Source organism: Mesoplodon densirostris, chromosome 7 (genome assembly GCF_025265405.1).
Source record: "Mesoplodon densirostris isolate mMesDen1 chromosome 7, mMesDen1 primary haplotype, whole genome shotgun sequence".
Lineage (NCBI taxonomy): Eukaryota > Metazoa > Chordata > Mammalia > Artiodactyla > Ziphiidae > Mesoplodon > Mesoplodon densirostris.
In genome coordinates this window covers 12777892-12799718 of record NC_082667.1, presented here as the reverse complement: position 1 = coordinate 12799718, position 21827 = coordinate 12777892, and the positions used below count along the sequence as shown (strand labels likewise).

At 50.1% G+C, this 21827-nt stretch overlaps 1 protein-coding gene across 1 annotated transcript; it reads right to left on the bottom strand.

Moving 5' to 3' along the window:
• Positions 1–314: 314 nt before the first annotated feature.
• On the bottom strand, positions 315–18831 carry SLC43A3 (solute carrier family 43 member 3). Its single transcript, XM_060104812.1, has 13 exons — positions 18724–18831; positions 17710–18076; positions 17206–17335; positions 14355–14401; positions 11879–11955; positions 11561–11653; positions 10592–10731; positions 9378–9472; positions 7929–8102; positions 7584–7703; positions 3598–3784; positions 2835–2958; positions 315–2221 (listed from the first exon to the last, which is right to left on the bottom strand). The coding sequence occupies exons 2-13, from the start codon at positions 17891–17893 to the stop codon at positions 2120–2122; spliced, it is 1473 nt and encodes a 490-aa protein (XP_059960795.1). The 5' UTR covers positions 17894–18076; positions 18724–18831; the 3' UTR covers positions 315–2119.
• Between the last annotated feature and the right edge of the window lie 2996 nt (positions 18832–21827).

The window sequence follows — 21827 nt, the reverse complement described above, 5'->3', positions numbered from 1 at the left end:
GAACTGGTGTGCTCACAGATCCTAAACCAGAAACCTGGGTCCACAGGGGTGAGTTCTGTGTCCCTGGAGGTGGGAGGTAAAGAGGGCAGGGGAGAGGTTGTATCACATTGCTGACCGCCTGGATTGCCAGCCTGGACTCTAGGCTTTGTCCTATGCCTGATGCAGCAGCTCAATAAACATTGAATGAATGAATGAATCTGCCTGCCAGCCCCTCCCCCTCAGTCCTCTCCTGGCTAAAAGGGATAAAACAAATAAAACACCTGGTGTGTTCCAGATTCTCCCCGTCTCGCCCACCCGGTCCCTCACCTATCCCCCTTTGCTACCTACCTCCTCTCCGGTCATCAGTAAACAAAGGAACAAATGCTCAAGTGCTCTCACCGCGTGCTAGACAGTAGAAATTACCTTAAATTCTCACAATCGCCCTCAGGGATGCAGGTGAGGACGCTGTGATTGAGAGTGGCTAAGGGACTTGCCTGGCTGCTGAAAGGTAGAACTGAAACTCACACCAGACTTTCTGATTCCATCTAGTGCTTCTAGTTTGTGGGGGGGTCGGGGGGGAGCGTTGCAATAGGGGTAGGGGTGGGGTAGACAGAAAGAGAAGGCAAGGGAAGGGACTGCTGGGGGTCCTCAAGCCCAGGGCCCAGGACCAGGTGGCCAGATCGCAGTCTGAGGGCTCCTGCCCCACCTCTGGGTCCAGCTGCCATACCAAGATTCCTCCACTCCACCCCTGCGTCCACTCCCCAAGGCTGGGGCTGGGACAGGAACACGCAGGCACGCATGCATGCACATCACGACAGCCCCAAAGACTGCAGAGGTGGAGCAGCTATTGCCTTAGGCAGAAAGGCTTTATTTTTTATTCCATTATAATAGCCCTCTTTATTTGTAAAAATCCAGATATAAAATGTATTCTTTCAGTCTTTCTGAGTTTTCCTTTTTACAAAAACAAAAAGGCACATAAAAACCTTCCCCGATGTTGTTCCCACAGACGGATGTTTCTCGGGCAGCCCTCCCCCCTCCTCCCAAGGCTTTATTTTTTATTTTATTTATTTACTTACTTACTTATGTATTTATTTATTTATTTATTTTGCGGTACGTGGTCCTCTCACTGCTGTGGCCTCTCCCGTTGCGGAGCACAGGCTCCGGACGTGCAAGCTCAGCGGCCATGGCTCACGGGCCCAGCCGCTCCGCGGCATGTGGGATCTTCCCGGACCAGGGCACGAACCCGTGTCCCCTGCATCGGCAGGTGGACTCTTAACCACTGCGCCACCAGGGAAGCCCCAGGCTTTATTTTTTAAATAAAATTATTTAATATATAATTCAATATATTATAAAACTATTCCCCAGAGGACGTCTTTATATAATACCCAAAGTAAATAATCATCTCCCTCTTGAAGAGGAAAACATCCCCAAAAGGCTTCATCAGAAATCCTCTGGTCAAGCAGGCTAGCTGGTTCCCAAGGCCCTTCGGGTGGCCTCTTTGTCACTGTTCTTAAAACCTTCTAGAACGTGAATTCCAGAAAGAACCTCCAACTCCAAGACCCTCTCCTTCTATAGGTGGGAATACTGATGCTCAGAGTGGAGAAGGGTCTGCTCAAGGCCACTCGGCATCAGCGGCAGAGCTGGGGCTCAGCCCAGGGTCCCCCACCCCACCCGGTCTGCCCCTCTTTCTCCCCAGGCTCGTTCCCTAACAAGGCTGGGGCTCTGACAGAGAGCCGGGAGCCACTTCTGAATGCCAGGTGGCAATGAAGCCATGACAACCTCACTCTTCACCTGGAAACTTACCCAGCAGCACAGGGCCCAGGCACACATGGGCTTCAGAGACAAAGAGGCCTGGAGAAGCAGGGGACACACCCTCCCATCACATCACCCCAGCTCGGGCCAAGCATCTGCCAGGGCCATGCGCTTCCTACCCTGAAACTAAGAACTTGCACGTGACTTTGCTTCTTGTCTTGCCGATAAGAAGGCTTGGTGGACAGTTAAATATGTCTTTTTGTTTTAAGAAAAAATAATGGCTACTTAATACAAGTAGCCCGGGTGGGCAAAGTCTTTCTGGACACGGGGTGCTCAAAGGTGAAGGAAGATGACACGTCCTCGGGGCTGAAAAGGGAGGGCTTCTGAACTAGGCGACCCCAGGGGGGCTTTCTTTCTGCCAGCACTCCCGGTACACCAGGAAAGGGTGGACAAACGTCAGAAGAGTGACGAGCACCAGCGTCACATTCACCTGGAGGGAGAGGAAGCAGTGAGGCAAAGTCCACCACTAGTGGAGGGTCCAGAATTCTGCCGGGTTTATCCTCTACCTTCCACTCAGACCCCATGGTGCCCTCTGGGATGAACTCTTGGTTATTTTCCATTCTGCCCCATGGAGCAGGGTGGGTGGTGGGTAGGGGAATATTATATGATGCCTTTTTTTTTGGCCACACCCCGTGGCATGTGGGATCTTAGTTCCCTGACCAGGGATTGAACCCTCGCCCCCTGCAGTGGAAGCACGGAGTCTTAACTCTTGGACCGCCAGGGAAGTCCTAATGCCCTTTACACAGATGAAAAAACAGAGGCCTAGAGAGTATTCAGTGACCTGGGAAGCTGTGTCACGTTAACCCTTTGGCTTCAGAGACCCCACCCCCACCCCCAGCACAAGGCAGGGTACTCCCACTGACCCCAGTTTGAGAAGCAAGACCAAAGATGTACCCATGTGAAGAAATGTTCCTGCAGGGACCACACCCAGGCCACCCCAGCCAGGTTGGGGGTGCCCCCTGCTGGAGACCAGCACAGTTGTCCCAATCTGGACATCCTTGCTGGTCTAAGACCAGGGTCCCCCAACCCGCCACAGTACTCACGTAGAACGGGTCATTCTGGAGGGGGCCTTTGATGAGGGTGAAGATGGGGAACTGGAGCAGAGACACGACAGCCGACAAGGCCATCACTAGCCCAAAAAGCTTCCCAAAGTGCTCTGAAGGGAACCTGGGCAGAGAGACAAATGAGGTTCCAGTGAGCTCTGGGGACCCTCCCTCCATGTAGGGGCCTGGCTGTGGCGGGCCTTGGTCAGGCCCCTGCTCCCCTAGCCTAAGCCTGCTTTCACCCACCCACACCCACACAGCTCCCCTCCTTCACCTTTGCTTAGTTAGGGTTTCAAACGACAGAGCAAAGAGATGGCGCCATGCTCGATCCTGGGGAAACAGCAGGGACCCAGACACAGGCTGTGCCCCGGGAGGTCTCAAGGAAAAGAGACATGAATAATTCCGCTCTATGCTAGATGATGGACACCCTATCAGAGGAAGCAAGAATAGAGAGGCACAAGGAAAGAAAGACGCTTTCTTTCTGCTCTTCCCTGGGAGAGCTGGAACAGAAGTGGGCTTTGGAGGGTGAATAGGAGTTCACAGGGTAGACAACCGAGGCAGAGGGGAGCAGACATGAAGAGCTTTCATGTACATGAAGGCTCTAACCCTCCCACCAGCCTCCACCTCCTCTGTACCTGCTCCCAGATGCTGTGTGCCTCCTCTGGCCACCTCTGGTCCTCACCTCCTGATTTCTTTGCCCCCAGCACACCTCCCTTTGCCCCAAGGGTGCCCCTGTCATGTGACACATACCAAGCCCACTTACGCGAGGGTGAGGAAGGCAGCGTTGCCCCCATAGAGGAAGGAGCGGTTGATCACTTGCAGGATGAAGGTGGCGTACTGCAAGGGGAGGACAGGGATGGAGGCGCAGAGGGCAAAGCCCAGGCACAGCAGAGACGTCAGGACCAGCGAAGGCACTGTTGAGCCCAGGGCCACCACCGAGGCCGAGGAACCTGGGCCAAAGGGAAGAGCAGAGGCTGCGTGGATGCCCACAGGGGGGTCATCCTGAACCCTCTCTCCATACATGCCCCATCTTCAGTCCATCAACAAATGTTGATAATTCACTTCCTAAATATCATTCAAATGTATCCACTCGTTTCCAACCCTGGCAACTCATCCTAATTATAGGCCAGCATCACTAACTCGTAGATTATCACAATGACCTCCTGACAGGGAGGGACCTCAACCCACAGTCAGATACTCTGGGTAGCACCATGGGTAACAGCAAAAGACTGGAAACCAACCAAATCAGCAGCAGTAGGGGAATGCAGCGCCAACTATGCTGCAGTCACATAACAGAACTAGGCAGGGGTTAAAGGCAGAAGGAGGGAGCCTGGCTGTGGGGCACACCCAGGACAGAGATTTACATAAAGAAAGCTGCAGGGGGCTTCCCTGGTGGCGCAGTGGTTGAGAGTCTGCCTGCCGATGCAGGGGACACAGGTTCAAGCCCCGGTCCGAGAAGATCCCACATGCCGCAGGGCGGCTGGGCCCGTGAGCCATGGCCGCTGGGCCTGCACGTCCAGAGCCCGTGCTCCGCAACGGGAGAGGCCACAACAGTGAGAGGCCGGCGTACCGCAAAAAAAAAAAAAAAAAAAAAAAAGAAAAGAAAGCTGTAGGACAGGGTGTGCGATTCGCTGCCTTTTATCTAAGAAAGAAAAACTATACATACATACAGAGTCTGTCTTTAAGGAAAAGCAAAAACAATTACCTAACGAGGGAAGGAATGGAGGACAGGGAACAGAGAAGGAAACTAAACTTCTTTGACTATATCTTGTTTCATAGTTTTGGCTTAGGAATGTCAATGTTTGATATGCAAATGTATCTAAAATAAAATAATAGGAAGAAAACAAGCAAAGCAATTCCAAAAAAATCCAACAAGGTGAAACCAATGAACATAACTTTATATCAAGTTGGTGACTCTTAAAATACTGTAATTTGACTGACAGCTCTTATGGGATGTATCCTCAGGATGAGAATGGAAGGAAGGAAAGAAAGGAGGGAGGCCGGGAGAAACAGCACGCAGCAATCATACTATTAGTAATAGTATTGATGATGCTAAACCAGTAATTATGCATAAAATATATTTTTAAAATACTATATATATATATAGTATGTGTATATAGTATAGTGTATGTATATACAGTATATATATTAATATAGTATATATTATAGTATTTTAGGAACCATGATTTTCAGACAAAAGGAGATACAAATGTAAAAATCAAAGAAGTAAAATTTGAATTAAAATATCAGTACTGTATACTCATGATGTATTTTTTCATCCAAAAAATTATGTAAATCTTACCTCAGAGGCCTAAAAGCAATGACAATCCAGGAGAATTAGAAACCTTAGCATCCAAGTTGCAGTCTGTAAATACCATTTCTCATTTAAAGGGACCCAGGGCTATTTGGAGAAATGGCTGGTTTCAGGTCTGGGCCAGGAAACATACCCAATGAAATGCACCTGAATATCTCCTTGTGCCAGAAGGGAAAGACACTCTCTAAAACTAATGGGACTATTTTGTTAAGGACACAGATACTGGATTGGTAAAGTTGCCAACAGTCAAAGATGAGATAATTTGAGCATCAAGAAGAATTGTGACAGAAATGGATTGAAACATGTCAAATATATTTAAAATGAGATTTTAAAAGAGAAACTATGGGGCTTCCCTGGTGGCGCAGTGGTTGAGAGTCCACCTGCCAGTGCTGGGGACACGGGTTTGTGCCCCGGTCCGGGAGGATCCCGTGTGCCGCAGAGTGGCTGGGCCCGTGGGTCACGGCCGCTGAGCCCGTGCGTCCGGAGCCTGTGCTCCGCAACGGGAGAGGCCACAACAGTGAGAGGCCCGCATACCGCAGAAAAAAATAAAAGAAAAACTATGAGTGGTTACCCCTGGAAGTTTCTAAGGCACCAACTCATTTTTCTAAAACTAGTTAATAGAGGAAAAACCATGCATTTATTTCAGGGTAACGAAATAGTTAATAAAGGAAAGTTTTTCTTTCTAGAGGAATTCTAGCTATTAAAAGCAGAAGGAAAGATAGAAATAGAAAATCTCCTTTTTGCAACCCTAATAAAATAATGGGTCTGGGCACTGATCATCAATAGCTGTTAAAATCATTAGGCCTGCAGCTGATGGGAAACTTTTATAATGGGCAGATCAGACTGACAATGTCTGAACCCAGTGATCAGTCTTAACATCATAAGAACAAAACTACGGGTACCAAGGGCCTGATGACGAGAGCTTGTAGGTAGCCCACGGCTCCAGCTCCGCATTATTCTTGCCAAAAAATATTAAATATTAATATTAATAAAAATATTAATCTGCCTGTTTACAGGAAAGACCCAATCAAAGAAACATTTTTAAATGACATGAAAAGGATGCCAAATCCAAAATGTGGGAAATTTGACAGGACAAACAACCTAGTTCCTTCGATAAATGAACAACAAAGGGAAAAAAGGGGGTGGGGGACACAGAGACTTAAAAACATCTAAAAGACACATCAGTACACTGTGTGGCCCCTGTATGGATACGAATCTGAACAAACCAACTATAAAAAGGCATAGTTAAGACCATTAAGGAAATTTGAACAGGACATTATTAGATGATACTAAGAAATGATTAGGGGCTGTTTTACATATGATAATGATATTATGGTGATGTTTAATTTAAATAAAAGAGGTCATATTTGCTGGAGCTACAAACTGATGTATTTACAGATGAAATGATCTGATGTCTGAGATTTGTTTTAAAATACTCCAGCAGGGGTAGGAGAAGCAGCTCAGGGAAGTGAGGAGTGGGAGAGATGAAACTATAGGGGTAAAGGGAATTCCCTGGTGGTCCAGTGGTTAGGATTCTGTGCTTTCACTGCGTACGTCCAAGTTCAATCCCTGGTCAGGGAACTAAGATCCCGCAAGCCGTGAGGCGCAAGGCCAAAAAAAAAAAAAAAAAAAGAGAGAGACCTCAGCATGGCTGCTCCTCCATTCATGTCCAAGGATCACGTCCAAGCTCCTGGGCATAACACTGCCAGCCCTTCTTACCTCCGTCTTTCCAGCCCCCTCCCTACCACCTCTCTGTGCCCTGGCCAGCCCGAATCACTTTCTGGGATTCCTCAGATTCCTTAATGTTTCACTCTCCCCTTCACCACCTTGACTCCTCTGTACTCCTGGGCCACTCTCCCAAGGCCCTCCTCTTCATCTTCTCACTTCTTTATTCTTCCTTTAGGTCTTGGCTTAGATGCCACTTCCTCCAGGAAGACTTCCTTCCCTGACACCCATCCCATCCCCGCCCAGAACAGGTTATGTGCCCTTCTTTCTGTTTCATAGCTCCCTGCAGGTTTATTTCACGGACTGTAAAGCTTGATTCCTGGCATTTCTCCACTCTCTAGACTGAGAACAGCTTCTTGAGAACAAGGACGTATCTGTCTTGTCCGTTACTGAATCTAGAACTGTGATTGGCGTATAATTGGCACTCAGTGACTAGTGGTTGGATGATGGATGGATGGGTGATGAATGGACAGATGAGGGATGGATGGATGGATGAGGGATGGATGGATGAGGGATGGATGGATGGATGAGGGATGGATGGATGGATGGATGGATGGATGAGTGAGGGATGGATGGATGGATGAGGGATGGATGGATGGATGGACAGATGCAAGTAGAAAAGGATTTAGAAGAAAAGAGAAGATGGGTGTGGAGGAAAATAAAGATCTCTCCCCTCCTGGCTCCCTGATCCTCTGGAACCCAGGTCTCACCTGTCTTTCTTGCTTCCTCCTGGTACTTGTATTTAAGCCGATCCATGAGCAGGCCATTCCAGGGGGCACACAGCACTCCAAAGAACTGTGTGATGGCAAAGGCATTTGTGTAGGTGCTGACTGCAGAGGGCAAAGAGGGGTTGGGCGGTAAGAACACTCCAGGAGTGACTTACAGGAGAGGACCCTCCCACCCGGCCCTTGCCCTGCCTGACCCTCCTCGCCACACCCCTGCTCAGACCTTTATCTGGAGCACAGAGCCCTGCCGAGCTTAGCACCCCGCCGCTCGAGGTTCCAAGTCCCCAGCTGTGATGCTCAGATGTGCTGCCTCCCAGCCCCGTCACATACCTAGTACCCTGTCCCCACTGGCCAAGTTGCTCAGCAGAGGGTTGAGGGTGCCGATGAAGAGGTAGTTCCACAACTGTATCACAGACAGCCACACCAGGTGCCAGGCAAAGCGCCGAGAGAAAGCGTAGCTCCAGAAAGAGCGGGGTTCCTGCTGCTGCCCTGGTCTTGGGATCTCTGGTGGGAAGAGGAAGATATGGGCAAGAGTTACAATTAAAGCTGGAGGGCAGGGATGGGCAATAGTGTAGGGGTCTTGATAGGACAGCCTGAGGTCTGAGCTCACCCGCTCTTCTGGCCTTCCTGGGCACACCGCCACCTCCACGCATCATCCTGTCCCCACCACCTTGAATGAGCCTCCCACGTGCTCTGCCTGCCGAAATCTGATCTATCGCAGCTTGGACTCAATGACGCTTCTTGCACTAACACTTTCCTGATCTTTCTCAGCCAGGATGATGAAAAGAAAGACGAAAAGGAGAAAGTTAAAGATGAAGGTTCGGGGCTTCCCTGGTGGCACAGTGGTTGAGAGTCTGCCTGCCGATGCAGGGGACACGGGTTTGTGCCCCGGTCCGGGAAGATCCCACATGCTGCGGAGCGGCTAGGACCGTGAGCCATGGCCGCTGAGCCTGCGCGTCCGGAGCCTGTGCTCCGCAACGGGAGAGGCCACAACAGTGAGAGGCCCGCGTACCGCAAAAAAAAAAAAAAAAAAGATGAAGGTTCGTGGCAGACAGCTAGTATTTCAGCTGATCCATACCCCCTTCTTTTCTTTCAGTACCAGGATCCTGAGTCTCCTCTGGAAATCTCCCCCTGCCCTAGTCTTCATGGTCCAGATGGGACTGTGAATTAAGCACTCCATTCCTCACCCAAGGCTGACCAATTTGATCATTCTCCTCCAGAGGCAGACTGGCTGTGATTTTAGACTGGGGTCCCCAGAGGCATCCTGGTTCTGCTCTTCCTGGATGGAGCCTGGCAAGTTCACTTTGCCCTTGCTTTTGTGAACTTCCCAGAATCCTGTTCTCGTTTCTACCTTAACCAGCAGTGGTTTGTGATGTTTATAACCAAAGACCCAAAACAGACAGAGGAGAGAAAGGAGGCAGTGATGGAGATGGGACAATGAGAGAGGGCAGACCCAGCGGACCTGCAGAAATGGGGACAAATAAGGCAGACTTAGGAGTGGGGGGAAGGGAAGGCAAATGTTGGAAGACTGGCTGCAAGGGGAAGGGGTATGATGAGATGAGAAAGAAAAGGGGGACAAAAAGGAGAGATGAGACAAAAATTTTGCCCCTCTCTGGACTGCCTATAAACTGAGGGGGTTGAGAAGATCCTGCAGGTCTTTTCCCTACCTGTCCTTTCCTGATTCTGAGTCCCTGGGAAAGCTTTGGAGGTGAGCAACCAAGTTGGCTGTGGGGAAAGGCCAGGTTCTGGAGGGGAAATGGGTTAACCAGTAGGGCTCACCTTCCTTTGGTGAAATGAACTCCTTTGAAAGCTCCAGCTTTTGGGACTCAACCGTTTTCTTATCTTCCTCTCCGGGGCGATCCCCAGAGCACAGGCTGTGGAAACAGAAGCCCCATCAGCCTGACCCAAGAATTGTGAGCTGAGCCTCAGACTCAGGCTGGGGTGGCGGCGGGTGGGGGTGGGGGGGAATAGTACATTTCGCTATACATTGGAATCACCTTTTCACAACCCCAATGCCCAAGTCACGGCCCAGACTGATGAAATCAGAATGTCTGGGCATGGGAGACAGGCTCCCATATTTTTTAAAGATCTCCAAGTAATCCCAGCAATTCTAATATGCAGCAATGTTTGGGAACCACTGAAGTGCAGGAAGAATAGGACAGGCCTGGGTTCAAACCCCAACTCTGCCTCTTCCTGAGGCTGTGCAACATGCCTCAGACCTAACTCTTGTGAGCCTCCTTGTTCTCATTTGGAAAATGGAGATAAGTATGTGTATCTCAGGACTACTGTGAGATGAAATCAGAGCACATGGGGCTGCCAAACAGCAAACAAATGCCCTCTCTCTACTGCTTTGATGAGTGACGGCAAAAATGGTTCCATTTCTTCCCCTCCTCTGTTCTCCACCCTTTGCAATACAGCTCTGGCTATTTCCCTGTCCCCTCCATTTGGGCTGGCCTTGTGAGCTGCTCAGCCAAGACAACCCAGCAGAAGTGATGTTGTGACAATTCTAAGCTTAAAACTGAAAAAACCTTGTGCATTTTGGCATTTATCTTGGAACGCTGAGACCACCATGCGAAGAAGCCCAAGCTAGCCTGCGGGAGGATAAGAGCCATGTGACCCAGAAATCCCTGCCACTCCATATGGCCAGACAAACCCCATGTGAGTAAGGCCATCCTAGACCAGCCAGCCCCCAGCTAGCCCACCAGATGATCAGAGGCATGAGAAGCCTTGTCAAGATCATTCAAGTAGCTCCCTGATCAGCAGAACTAGCCAGCTACCCATAGACTTGTGGAAATAATAAATGCTTAATGTCTTAGGCCATTAAGTTTTGGGGTAGTTTGTTATGCAGCAGTAGCTAACTAATACATCCCTGGTCTAGTCCTCCTCTCCTGGGACAGGTTTCCTCTGCCTTACCATGTCTGTCCCATCCCTGCTTCCTACTCCAGGTGAGATGAGGGGCTCTGGGCACACCATCACCAGCTCATAGTCCTTACCCATAGCTGTAGTTGGGGGGCACCGGGTAGGGGATGTGCCCCCGGGGCATCAGAAGGAAAGTACGCCCAACATGCCAGGCACTGCAGACAGAGATGAAGATGAAGGAGGCCCTGAGACTGATGCCCTGTTCATAAAGGAGCTGCAGAAAAAGGAGAGGAAAGGTCACTGTAACAGCCACGTTCACAGCAACATTATTCACAACATCCAAAAGGTGGAAGCAAATCAAGTATCCATCCGCGGATGAATGGATAAAGGAAATGTGGCACATACATACGATGGAACATTATTCAGCCTTAAAAAGGAAGGAAATTCTGACACCTGCTACAACATTGATAAACCTTGAAGACATTATGCTAAATGGAATAACCCAGTCACAGAAGAACAAATACTATATGATTCCACTACTGTACTACCTACAGTAGTCAAGTTTACAGAAATAGACAATAAGACGGTGGTTGCCAGGGGCAAGGGGGAGATGGGGGGGGTACCCACAATGGGGATTATTGTTTAATGGACACAGAGTTTCAGTTTTACAGGGTGGAGAAGAGTTCTAGAGATGGATGGCGGTGATGGTTGTAAAACAACACGAATGAACTTAATGCCATTGAACTGTACACTTAAAAATGGTTAACATGGAAAACTTTACGTTAGGTGGGGTTTTTTTGCCGCGCAGCAAGCAGGATCCTAGTTCCCTGACCAGGGATCGAACCTGCATCCCCTGCAGTAGAAGTGCAGAGTCTTTTTTTTTTTTTTTTTTGGCAGTGTGCAGTCTTAACCACTGGACCACCAGGGAAGTCCCTGGGTGTATTTCATCATACAAAAAGTCAGTGTAAGAATTAGGGGCTGAAACCTGTTTCTAAGAATGAGTCTTGGCCCAGGCTCTTGCCTTCCACCCTGGAGGCTGATTATGGATGCCTGGTGCTCCCCAGCAGCAGGGGAGATAAACATGGGCTACTGCTATCTTTTACCTTAATGATAAGGAAGACTGCCGAGGAAGAGTCAAATGCTCCATTGTACATGGTGATGATGGTTGAGCGGTGTTTGCCAAATAGGTTCCCGATCTGGAGAACACACGATCAGCCTGAATCACTTATTTATCCGTGAAATCTTTCCTGTGCACCCGGCAAGTGTCAGGCCCTCATACCCAGACCTACCCTCCACCCCAGGAGCTACCACCCTGGCTTGGGCCAACCCCATCAGAGGCAGCCAATGTAGCAAAGTGCTTCTCCCTCCCTCCACCCGCCCCAACCTCCAGCCAGGTGCCTGTGATTAGGGCAGGCTCACACCTGCAGGTTGGTGATCAGAAACAGGATTCCTCCCACGGTGAGCATGGGCATGGCCAGGAAGAGCAGCACAGCTGAGTCTGGAACAATCCAAGACAGAGATGGGGAGGTGTCACAGTGCAACCCAAACATGCAGCCCCGAACTCTGGCCCCCACCTGCTCCCTACAATCCTGGGCTCAGGGCCCCAATTCTAGGCAGCCTCCCAACATCCTCCAAGGATCTTAGGGTCCTGGTCAAGACTCCTTCACGTGCCCCTGCGGAGGGACCCTGCAGAGGTCTCCTGAGACACCCTCTTCCTCACCAAAGATGACCCTTGGTCTCTGGCAGGGTGGATGTCTCCAGAGAGAGGCACGACTCAACCCACCGCCCCCTTCCCTCACTAAACCACAAGCAGCCCTTCTATTCATCCTTGACACTGTGGGGGAGAGAAGTCTGGATTCAGTCCCTGAGCCCAGCCTCTAATTCACTGCTTTGAGCTAGATTCTGAATCTGTGACTCAGTCATTTCATCTGATGAATGGGAATAACAGTCCCTGCTCTTCCCACCTCACCAGGCGCTGTGAGATCTGAGTGTCTTTCTTTTGTTCATTAAGCTTTGAGCATTTCCTTTGTGCCAGGCGTTGTGCTTGGCACTGGAAATGCAGGATGAATAAATACTTCTTGCCCTTGGAAAGACTGACATGCAAAAAAATCATTCTAATAAGTCTGGCAAGTGTTGGGTAAGAAGAGCAGAACTAAAAACAACTAAAGTGCCAAGGACTAGAGAGTCCTCCGTAAATTAGTCTTTCCCAAGTCACAGCCTTCTTTCTGCCCACCTTCATGATTTGGGCCATAACCCACATCTGTCTTATTTGCTAAAAGAATTTTTTTTTAAAGTTGACTCACTTTTCTCCAAAAGAAATCTATTATTTTTAAAGGAAACTTTATATTGGGAGTTCCCTGGTGGCCTAGTGGTTAGGATTCTGGGCTTTCACTGCCGTGGCCCAGGTTCAATCCTTGGTCGGGGAACTGAGATCCCACAAGCCACTGTGGCACGACCGAAAAAAGAGAAAACTTTATATCGCTGGTATAAATGAAAAGCAACTTGTGCTGCTTGTTGTGAGTAGGAGGCAACTGTAAAAATAAATACAGTGAAAACACTGTTATTAAACTGTAACTGAACGCAGTTGCCTTCAGAATGTTCAAAGCCTGATACCTGCTCTTGTCATAGTGTTAAAATCATCCCAGCCCCAAACCAAGACTTCCATGCATGAAATCAGAGGGCTGAATGAGAAATAAAAAGGGAGTAACTCTCCCACCAGGTGATTCAATGTTAATGCAGCACATGCGTGCTTCCTAATAATATTCTCCAAAGTAACTATTATCCTAGTAACTTTTGTTCCATACCTTGAGAAGCACTGTAAACTTGCTCATTTTAGAGCATTCACACTCTTTACCATTCAATTTCTGTCTCTATAAAAGGTACGTCTTCAAATGCACTAAAAGTTGGTTGAGATTCCTTTCACAATAGCATGCTTTTTCCAAAACCAAAAAGCCCTATTTTAGGGGGGAAGGGAATATTGTGACTCCAGTGATTCACAAATGTGAGTCAAACATACCCAGCCATCACCTCCACGTTCAGCCACTTGAAAATCATGTTTAGGCTTTTAGGTAAGAAGACAGTTTGATGAGCACAGTGGTTTTTAAATAACTGGCTTGAGGTGCCAGGCTACCTCATGAGATCTGCTCAGACAGAGACCCTCAGTCAGCCTTGCGTTCACTGAACGCAAATGAAGTAACAGATTCAGCACAGGTACTAGACACAGGAGAGTTAGGTACCTTTACTTCCTAACCGCAAAACTGAGCCACGTAATCTGACACTGGGGAGGAATACTGGAAAGCCTCTCTTGGCCTCTGTAACTGAGATGCTAGCAAAGAGCACAGCCAGGGTCCCAGGACCCCCTCCCACTAACTTGCTCTGTGACCTTTGGCTAGTCTTTGCGAAGGCTCTCTCTCTGACCTCAGTTTTCTCCTCTACATAATGGAGGAAGTGGGGAATACACCAGACTGGAATTCCCAGATTTGGGGAATTGTATACAGTTATAGACCAGTAAAATCTGAAAAGAAAACTTCTGACTACACTAGAGTTATCAGTTTGTACCCGGCTAAGTCAGGATATTTTCAAAAACTGCCATTCATATTATCATTTCATTAAAAATAAAAGAGAGAGAGAGAGGACATTTAATACATAACAAAAGGAAGGATGTAATCTTTTGAGTAAATTCTTCTCTCTGAAGCAATCCCTCCACTGTCCTTATTTTTTGCATGTCTCACTAAACTGTTTTTATAGACCAGCAATAACTCTCTCAAGGACTCTTTCCAGCTGAAAGTCTGTGGATCTCTGAATACCTGTGGGGGTCAGTGCATCCTGCCCATCACCTTCTGCACCTGCCCATCCACCAGCTGCCCCTGAGGCTGTGTCCCTCCCGACAGCACTCACCTGCAGAGATGAAGGCTACCGTAAGCGTGGCGCTGGTGTAGAGGAATCTGGAACACAGAACGGCAGATGGAGAATGTGGTCAACAAGAGAGAAAGCTGGAGGGGAAGGGTGCGTGGAGCCGAGGCCCTCCCACCTAGAAGTCCCAACCAGCCAAGCCCTTGAAGAAAGGGGTTAGTGCCTCGTGTACAGATCATAATCTTGAGTTCTAATTCCTCTTGCTGTGTGACCTTGGGCAAGGCACTGCCCTTCTCTGGGCCTCAGCAGCCTCTTCTATGAAGAGATGTTTGTGGATGGACCTAGAGACTGTCATACAGAGTGAAGTAAGTCAGAAAGAGAAAAACAAATATCGCTTATTAACGCATATATGTGGAGTCTAGAAAAATGGTACAGATGAACCTGTTTGTAAGGCAGAAATAGAGACACAGACGTAGAGAACAAACGTATGGACACCAAGCGGGGGATGGGGGGTGGGATGAACTGGGAGATTGGGATTGACATATATACACTAATATGTATAAAACAGATACCTAATGAGAACCTACTGTATAGCACAGGGAACTCCACTTCGCTGTATAGTAGAAACTAACACAACATTATAAAACAACTATACCCCAATTAAAAAAAAAAAAAAAAAAAAACAGAATCTAACCATTTAAAAAAAAGAAAAAGAGATGATTGGACTGACTGATCTAGGCCCTAAGCTTAAAGTTCTAGGATGTTATTGTTTAAGGACCACGATCCCAAGGTTACGGGACTCTCTTAGAAGCATGGGGTAATAAAAGCAGTGCTTAAGTGTGATATTCTGATTTATAATAAGAAATACATATGTGGTCCAGGTCCCCAGTCCCTGACACAGGGCTCCTAAGACCCTTGTAAATTCCTACATGATAAGAGCCCTAGGAACATCTTTTTCTTTTTGGCGGTACGTGGGCCTCTCACTGTTGTGGCCTCTCCCATTGCGGAGCACAGGCTCCGGATGCGCAGGCTCAGTGGCCATGGCTCACAGGCCCAGCCGCTCTGCGGCATGTGGCATCCTCCCGGACCGGGGCACGAACCCGTGTCCCCTGCATCGGCAGGCGGACTCTCAACCACTGCGCCACCAGGGAAGCCCTAGGAGCATCTTTTATTCTAATGAGGTGACCCTGGATGGGTCCTGGATGGGGGCTGCTCACCAGAAAGACTAGCCATAATTAGATGCTTGGAATTTTCAGCCCTGCCCCCAACTTCTCCAGAGAGGGGACAGGGGCTGGAAATGGAGTTAATAATTCATCATGCCTACATGAGGAAGCCTCCATAAAATCCTAAGAGTATGGAGTTTGGGGAGCTCCCAGGTTGGTGAACACAGCCATGGACCAGGAGGGTGCTGCACCCTAACTCCACAGGCACAGAAGAGATCCTGGGCTCGGGACCCTCCCTGACCTCGCCCTATGTGTCTCTTCATCTGGCTGTTCATCTGTATCCTTTATCATATCCTTTAATAAACTAGTATATGTGTTTCCCTGAGTTCAGTGAGCCCTTTAGCAAATAACTGAATCCAAGGGGGAGGAGGTCACAGGAATCCCAGGTTTGCAGCCAAGTCAGACAGAAGCTGTGGGTAAACTGGGGACCTACCACTTGCAGTTGGCATCTGAGGTGGAGGGCAGTCTTCTGGGACTGAGCCCTTAACCTGTGGGATCTGATGCTATATCTCCAGGTAGACCGTGTCAGAATTGAGTTAAATGATAGGACACCCAGCTGGTGCCACAGAATTGCCTGGTGTGGGAAAGGCTCCCACACATTTGGTGACCAGAAGTGCAGAGTTCTGTGTAAAAGTAAAGGAGAAACACAGGTGGGAAGCCTGGGTTTTTCTTAACACACTAAAGGCTGGAGAAGAGGGAGTGGGCAAAGAAGGACGGGAACGAGGAGGAGACAGGTGACCAAGTTCCAAGAGTGACTGACAGAGTCATCGTGCACCCAAAGGCTTAGAGAGCCAAGGACTTGCTTTCCTGCCAGGCTGTTTCCTGGTCCAGCCACCCTCCGGTCCCTCTGACAACTAGCCTCTCACGTGCCTCCCGGGAGGCGCCGGCTCTGGGTCCTATCAGCCCCACCACCAGCCCCCCGCAGGCCGCTGCTATGCGAACCTGGCCAGCTGCAGTGGAACCCTGTGGAGCCAGCAAGTCCCCTACCCTCCAGGACTCATCTGCATGGGATGGACCCCCACGGCCTCCCCTCCCATCAGAGGGAAACTGAAATCCCACCTGCATGGGATGGACCCCCACGGCCTCCCCTCCCGTCAGAGGGAAACTGAAATCCCACCACCGGAGACACTCAGGACGCCTTACTACCTAAGCTTCTGGGGAGTGACGGTGGTGGTGAGGAGGAGGATGATGAGTCACTCGGGTATCATGAGGACAAAGTTCCCTGGCATGAAGGCAAGGGTAGTAATTCTATTTTTATTTTTATTTCTTTATTGGCCACACCGCCCGGCATGTGGGATCTCAGTTCCCCAACAGGGATCAAACTGGCGCCCCCTGCACTGGAAGCGTGGAGTCTTAACCGCTGGACCACCACCAGGGAAGACCCGGAGTGACAGTTCTAGGCTTTGCTCATTTCATAACCCTGCCCCAGGCCGGCCCTCACAGGAAGTAGGCCTGGGATCCTGTGCTATTCAGCACATCCTATAGCAGTTTCACAGGCAACAGAGGAAGGAGGTGAAGAAAGGGAAGCAGGGGTGTGGGGAATAGGGAAGGTCGAGACAGAGTCCACACCCTGGGCAGTTTCTAGCAGTTGCCTGGCCTGGGTCTCCCTCCAAACAAAACTGCTGCCAGAATTCCTCTTGCCCCACCCCTGTTCAGATCCCCTTGGGACTTACATGGCTATGAGGCGGGCCACGGTGGTCTTGAAACGGTCAAAGATGTAGCCAGTGGGGAACGTCATGAAGTTATTCATGAAGGATGCCAGGGTGAAGATGAGTGAGAAGCGCTCGTCCTGGGCTTTGCAGTCTGGAGGAGAGAAAGGCAGATATCAAGAGCCCAGCGTGGACGGGCCGACCTCCCATCCATCCCAGCCTTCCTGCCAGGCCGGCACCCAGCCTGGCTCCCGTCCAGGGCAGCCTCTTCCATCTCGGACAGCTTGCCTGGTAGAATAAGTTCTCTCTTAGATAAGTGGAGACGTGACTGCCCCTAATTACCTCTTGGGAGCCGGTACTTCCCTCCCCAGGGACCTCCGAGACCAAGGTTGAGGGCAGGGGCAGCTGACACTCCCTTCCTCTCACCAGAGACATGCTGGCAGAGGAGGCAGGGGGTGGAGTCCTTCCGACCCCTTCTCACCACCTGGGAACCAGACTCAGCTTTCTAGAGAAGCCCTCCTCCCTTACCATCCAGCCCCGTGGCATTGCCCATCAGCCTGGCATTCGGTTCACACAGCTCCTCAAAGTAATGTTCTGTTTTGAAGACAAACACCAGGGATGCCCAGCCGAAGAGGACGCCCGCAAAGCTGAGGCATTCCAGCAGCCCCGTCAGCAGGGTGGCTACACGAAGAGGCAGGCTCGGGCCCTGCATGGTCCGAGGTGGAGCTGATCCTCAGATCCCACTGGTGGCCTCCTGGGCTGACCACAGGAGCTGCAAAGCCCGGCTTTTGAGCACTTGGAAAATTCCTTTGGCAGGCGCTTCTGTTCAGGTGGCTCTCTGGTGCTGGCTGTTTCAGGCCTGACTAAAAACCATCAGTGGGCGATTCCCTGGATCCTGTAAAATAAGGCAGAGGCTGCTTGGTACACAGGGCTGTGGGAAAGGTAGAGGTGGACAAAGGTTCTTTGTGGGATAGACAAAGAAGCCAGGTGTTAGAAACAGATACACATGCCTCTCCATCCCACAACTGGCAACAGGTGGGGAAGCTGGAACGAGCCCCAGTTCTGGAGACGGTCCACTAAAATAACAGCAGCAATTGTAAGCCAGGAACAGGGGGTAAGGGACTTCACACAGGTCCTCACAAAGCCTCACAATAACTTGGCAAAGTGGGTGTTTTCTTATCTTCAGTTCACTGACAAAAGCTCAGAGGACTTTGTCAACTTCCCAAGGTCACACGGTCTGGTTAGTCACGTCGCAGGCCAGTCTAAGGGCAAAAACATACCCACCTCCACACGATCCTCCGTGACCCTCGGCTAGGGCTCCCAATAACCCCCTTCCCAACGCCCCTCCTCACATCACCATCTGCCAGGAAAGCACCCAGAAGCCGCTCCCCACCCCCACCCGCTCCCCCGCCAGCACGTGGTCAGCGGCCCTCCCAGCAGGGGTGCCCCGAGGTCTGCCCAGCCACAGAGCCCCTGGCCTCGTCCCCGCGGCCCCGCCGCCCGCACCCCCAGCCCCGGCCCCGGCCCCGAGCCGCGTCCTACCCGCTGGCCTCCGCGCGGAGCTCTCGGCGTTCGCCGCGGTGCACCTTGCCAGGTTTAGATTCGCGCCTCCACTCGCCCCTCCCAGTTCCTCCACGCCCCCAGAGATCCCGGAAGGGCCGGGATGGGCGGGGCCAGAGAGGTCCACCGCGACCCGCTCTCCATCACTTCCTTCTTCTCTAGCTTTCACAATCCCTTGCTCTTTTTGACCACGCCCTGAGACCTTCCCTCCTTTCACTCTAACCCCCACAGCATCTGTTTCCCTCTCTTGATCCTCTTGCAGCCTCTCAGCTCCTTTGCCCCTCCTCCCTCCCCTGACCGAGATAGTTTTAGTTCTGTTGCGCACGGACAGGCAGCCCCACGGAAAAGATCACACAGTCGCAGCACACACAGACGGCTCACCACGCTCCTAGCGCTGCCAGCAAATCCCAACACGGAGTCAGAGAACCAAGAGCCGGAACTAGACAGTGCAGACAGGGAAAAAAAAAAAAATGGTGCCTGGCCTTTCAGTGACTGTGTTGCCTGCCATTCCACTACCTGTGGCCGACCAGACGGTGCACCCTGAGGGGAATTCAGGATGGAGAAAACGGGATTCTGGCCCTAGATAGTTAAGATCTTTTTTTTTTAATTTTTGGCTGCGTTGGGTCTTCGTTGCTACGCCGGGGCTTTTCTCTAGTTGCAGCGAGCAGGGGCTACTCTTTGTTGTGATGCGCGGGCTTCTCATTGCGGTGGCTTCTCTTGTGGTGGAGCACAGGCTCTAGGCGCACAGGCTTCAGTAGTTGTGTCATGAGGGCTTCAGTAGTTGTGGTGCAGGGGCTCAGTAGTTGTGGCGCATGGGCTTAGTTGCTCTGCGGCACGTGGGATCTTCTCGGACCAGGGCTTGAACCCTTGTCCCCTTCATGGGCAGGCGGACTCTTAACCACTGTGCCACCAGGGAAGTCCCAGTTAAGATCTCATGCAAGAATAACTTCAATGAGCCAACATGCTTGCCTCTTCCCATACTTAGAAAAACGCTAAAATCATGAACTTGAGATGTCTGTTTTTGTGATTGGCAGTAATCTTTTCCTGTCTGACTACATGGGCTGTTATTGTTATTGTTGTTGTTGTTGTTGTTGTTTCTCCAGCAAAAACGTTTAGATATCTGACTCCTCCCTGACCTCTTTGGAACAGTTTCTCAGAGCCGAGAGGCTGCCTCCCAGGCTATAGTCCTCAGTAAGGTCCCCGAATAAAACATAGCTCACAACTTTTAGGTTGTGCTTTTTTTTTTTTCCAGTCCCCAGCAGCTTTCCAGAAACCACCCCCTGGAGTGCTGCTCTGCCTTTTCACCACCAAGGACCCCTTTGATTACTCCCTGCCTCACCCCCAGCCCAGGTTCTGAAAAAGTCAACCTGCCAGACTTTGTTGATTAAATATTCATTCATTGCTCCATTTTTTATTAATCAAAGACATATATAATTGCCCATCGGAGCTCGTGATCAGCATGAGCTAGCCAGCTGAACCAGCGGCGCTGCTCTCATTCTGGCCCAGAGCGAGTGAACTACTGGCTTCCGTGGCCATTTCCCCATATAGAAAGCTGAATCTGGGGGAGAGCTGCTTGTATATTCAATGCAGTCTACAGCCCCCCAAGCCCAGCCTCCTGGATTCCCCCTGGGGCCCAGGGACTCAAGCTATTCCAAGCCCACCTGTCTTTTTTAATGCAGAAGAATTAAGAGATTAGGACAGTGGAAAACCAGAACCAGGGAGTATTTTCCAGATTGCTACCAAAACACAAAGGATAAAGTGTAACCACCCAAGCACGGGCTGCATAGGATAGGGGTGGCTCTGATCCTATACCCTGGTACTCACGAGTTATATAACCCCAAGCCAGCCCTTTGGAAGCCCCACCTGTAAGATGAGGCTGATTAATTACATGAATTGTCACAAAAGAAGTAGGAGATGGGTTGATGAAGCTATGGTAGTCAGTAGCCAGACTGCCTACGGATAGTACTGGGTTCTCCGGGGTCCAGGTATGCAAACAGAGCCAGAGAAGCAGCCTTGGGAGGGGTCTTCAGAGGAACTTGCCCAAAGTCACTCTGTGAGTGCTTTAACACTACCAGACTTCACATCGGCTAATGGGACATTAGAGAAAATAAGTCTTTTCTTAAAAAAAATTAATTGGTGGGGGAAACAAAAAGAAAATATAGCAGCCCTGGACAAATAGGACTTAAAATGCAAGATTTTCTATTTTACTGTGAGATACAAAGACACTGAAATTAATTCAAGGCCTATCTCTTGCTCCGGCTTACATTTTGATCTCCTGAGGACCTGGGGGATCAGTGAGTGTAGAAGCAGCAAGGGAGGAACACAAAAAGTCAAAGCAAAGAGACAGAGATTTTAGAATGTCAATCTGCAGGAACCGTCAGAAAGGCCCAGCTCCCGGGCTATCTGTGCATCCAGGACTGGAGCTCGGGGCCGGACGGGTTGTCCGGGCTCTGTCCACCTTATCCTGTTATCTCTCTCTGGCTCTCAGTGGCCCCCACCTGCCACCCGCATCTAAGTCTGCAGAAGGCGCTCCCTCTGGTAATGTGACCGTCTTCCTGAAACCGTCGGGATGGAATAATAGAATATTCTTTGAACCATTCCCGTTTTATTTGGTTCGAGTTCCAGCATCTAGCAGAGGCAGATGCTATTTAGATCACTCTCAGGCCTCACTCCGATGAGGATTAGTGTGTAACATCAGAGAGAGGAGTGATTATAATAAGATCTGACCGTGCGCCTGGGGATGTCTTCATTCCTTCCCTCTTCACTTCCTTCTTTCCGCTCCACCCTGCATCTATTGTAAGTGATTGATTTGCTCAACAAATAGACGTGGCGCTCTAGGCTTTGTGCCAGGTGCTGGGATTCAGAGCTAAGAGATTCAGCCCCTTCCCTCAAGGAGCTCATTCTCTAGTGGGGGAAACAGACAAAGGAGTCCAAGATTTCTGGAGGGAGGGGATGGTCTTCCAGGCAGAAGCCGGCACACTCCGTTCAGAGGCATGGAGCCTAAGCAGAGCAAGAACATTCAGGAAGCAGTGGCAACCCTGGAGGCTGGAGTGGCCGCCTAAGTGAAGGTCTTTGGATGTCAGCCC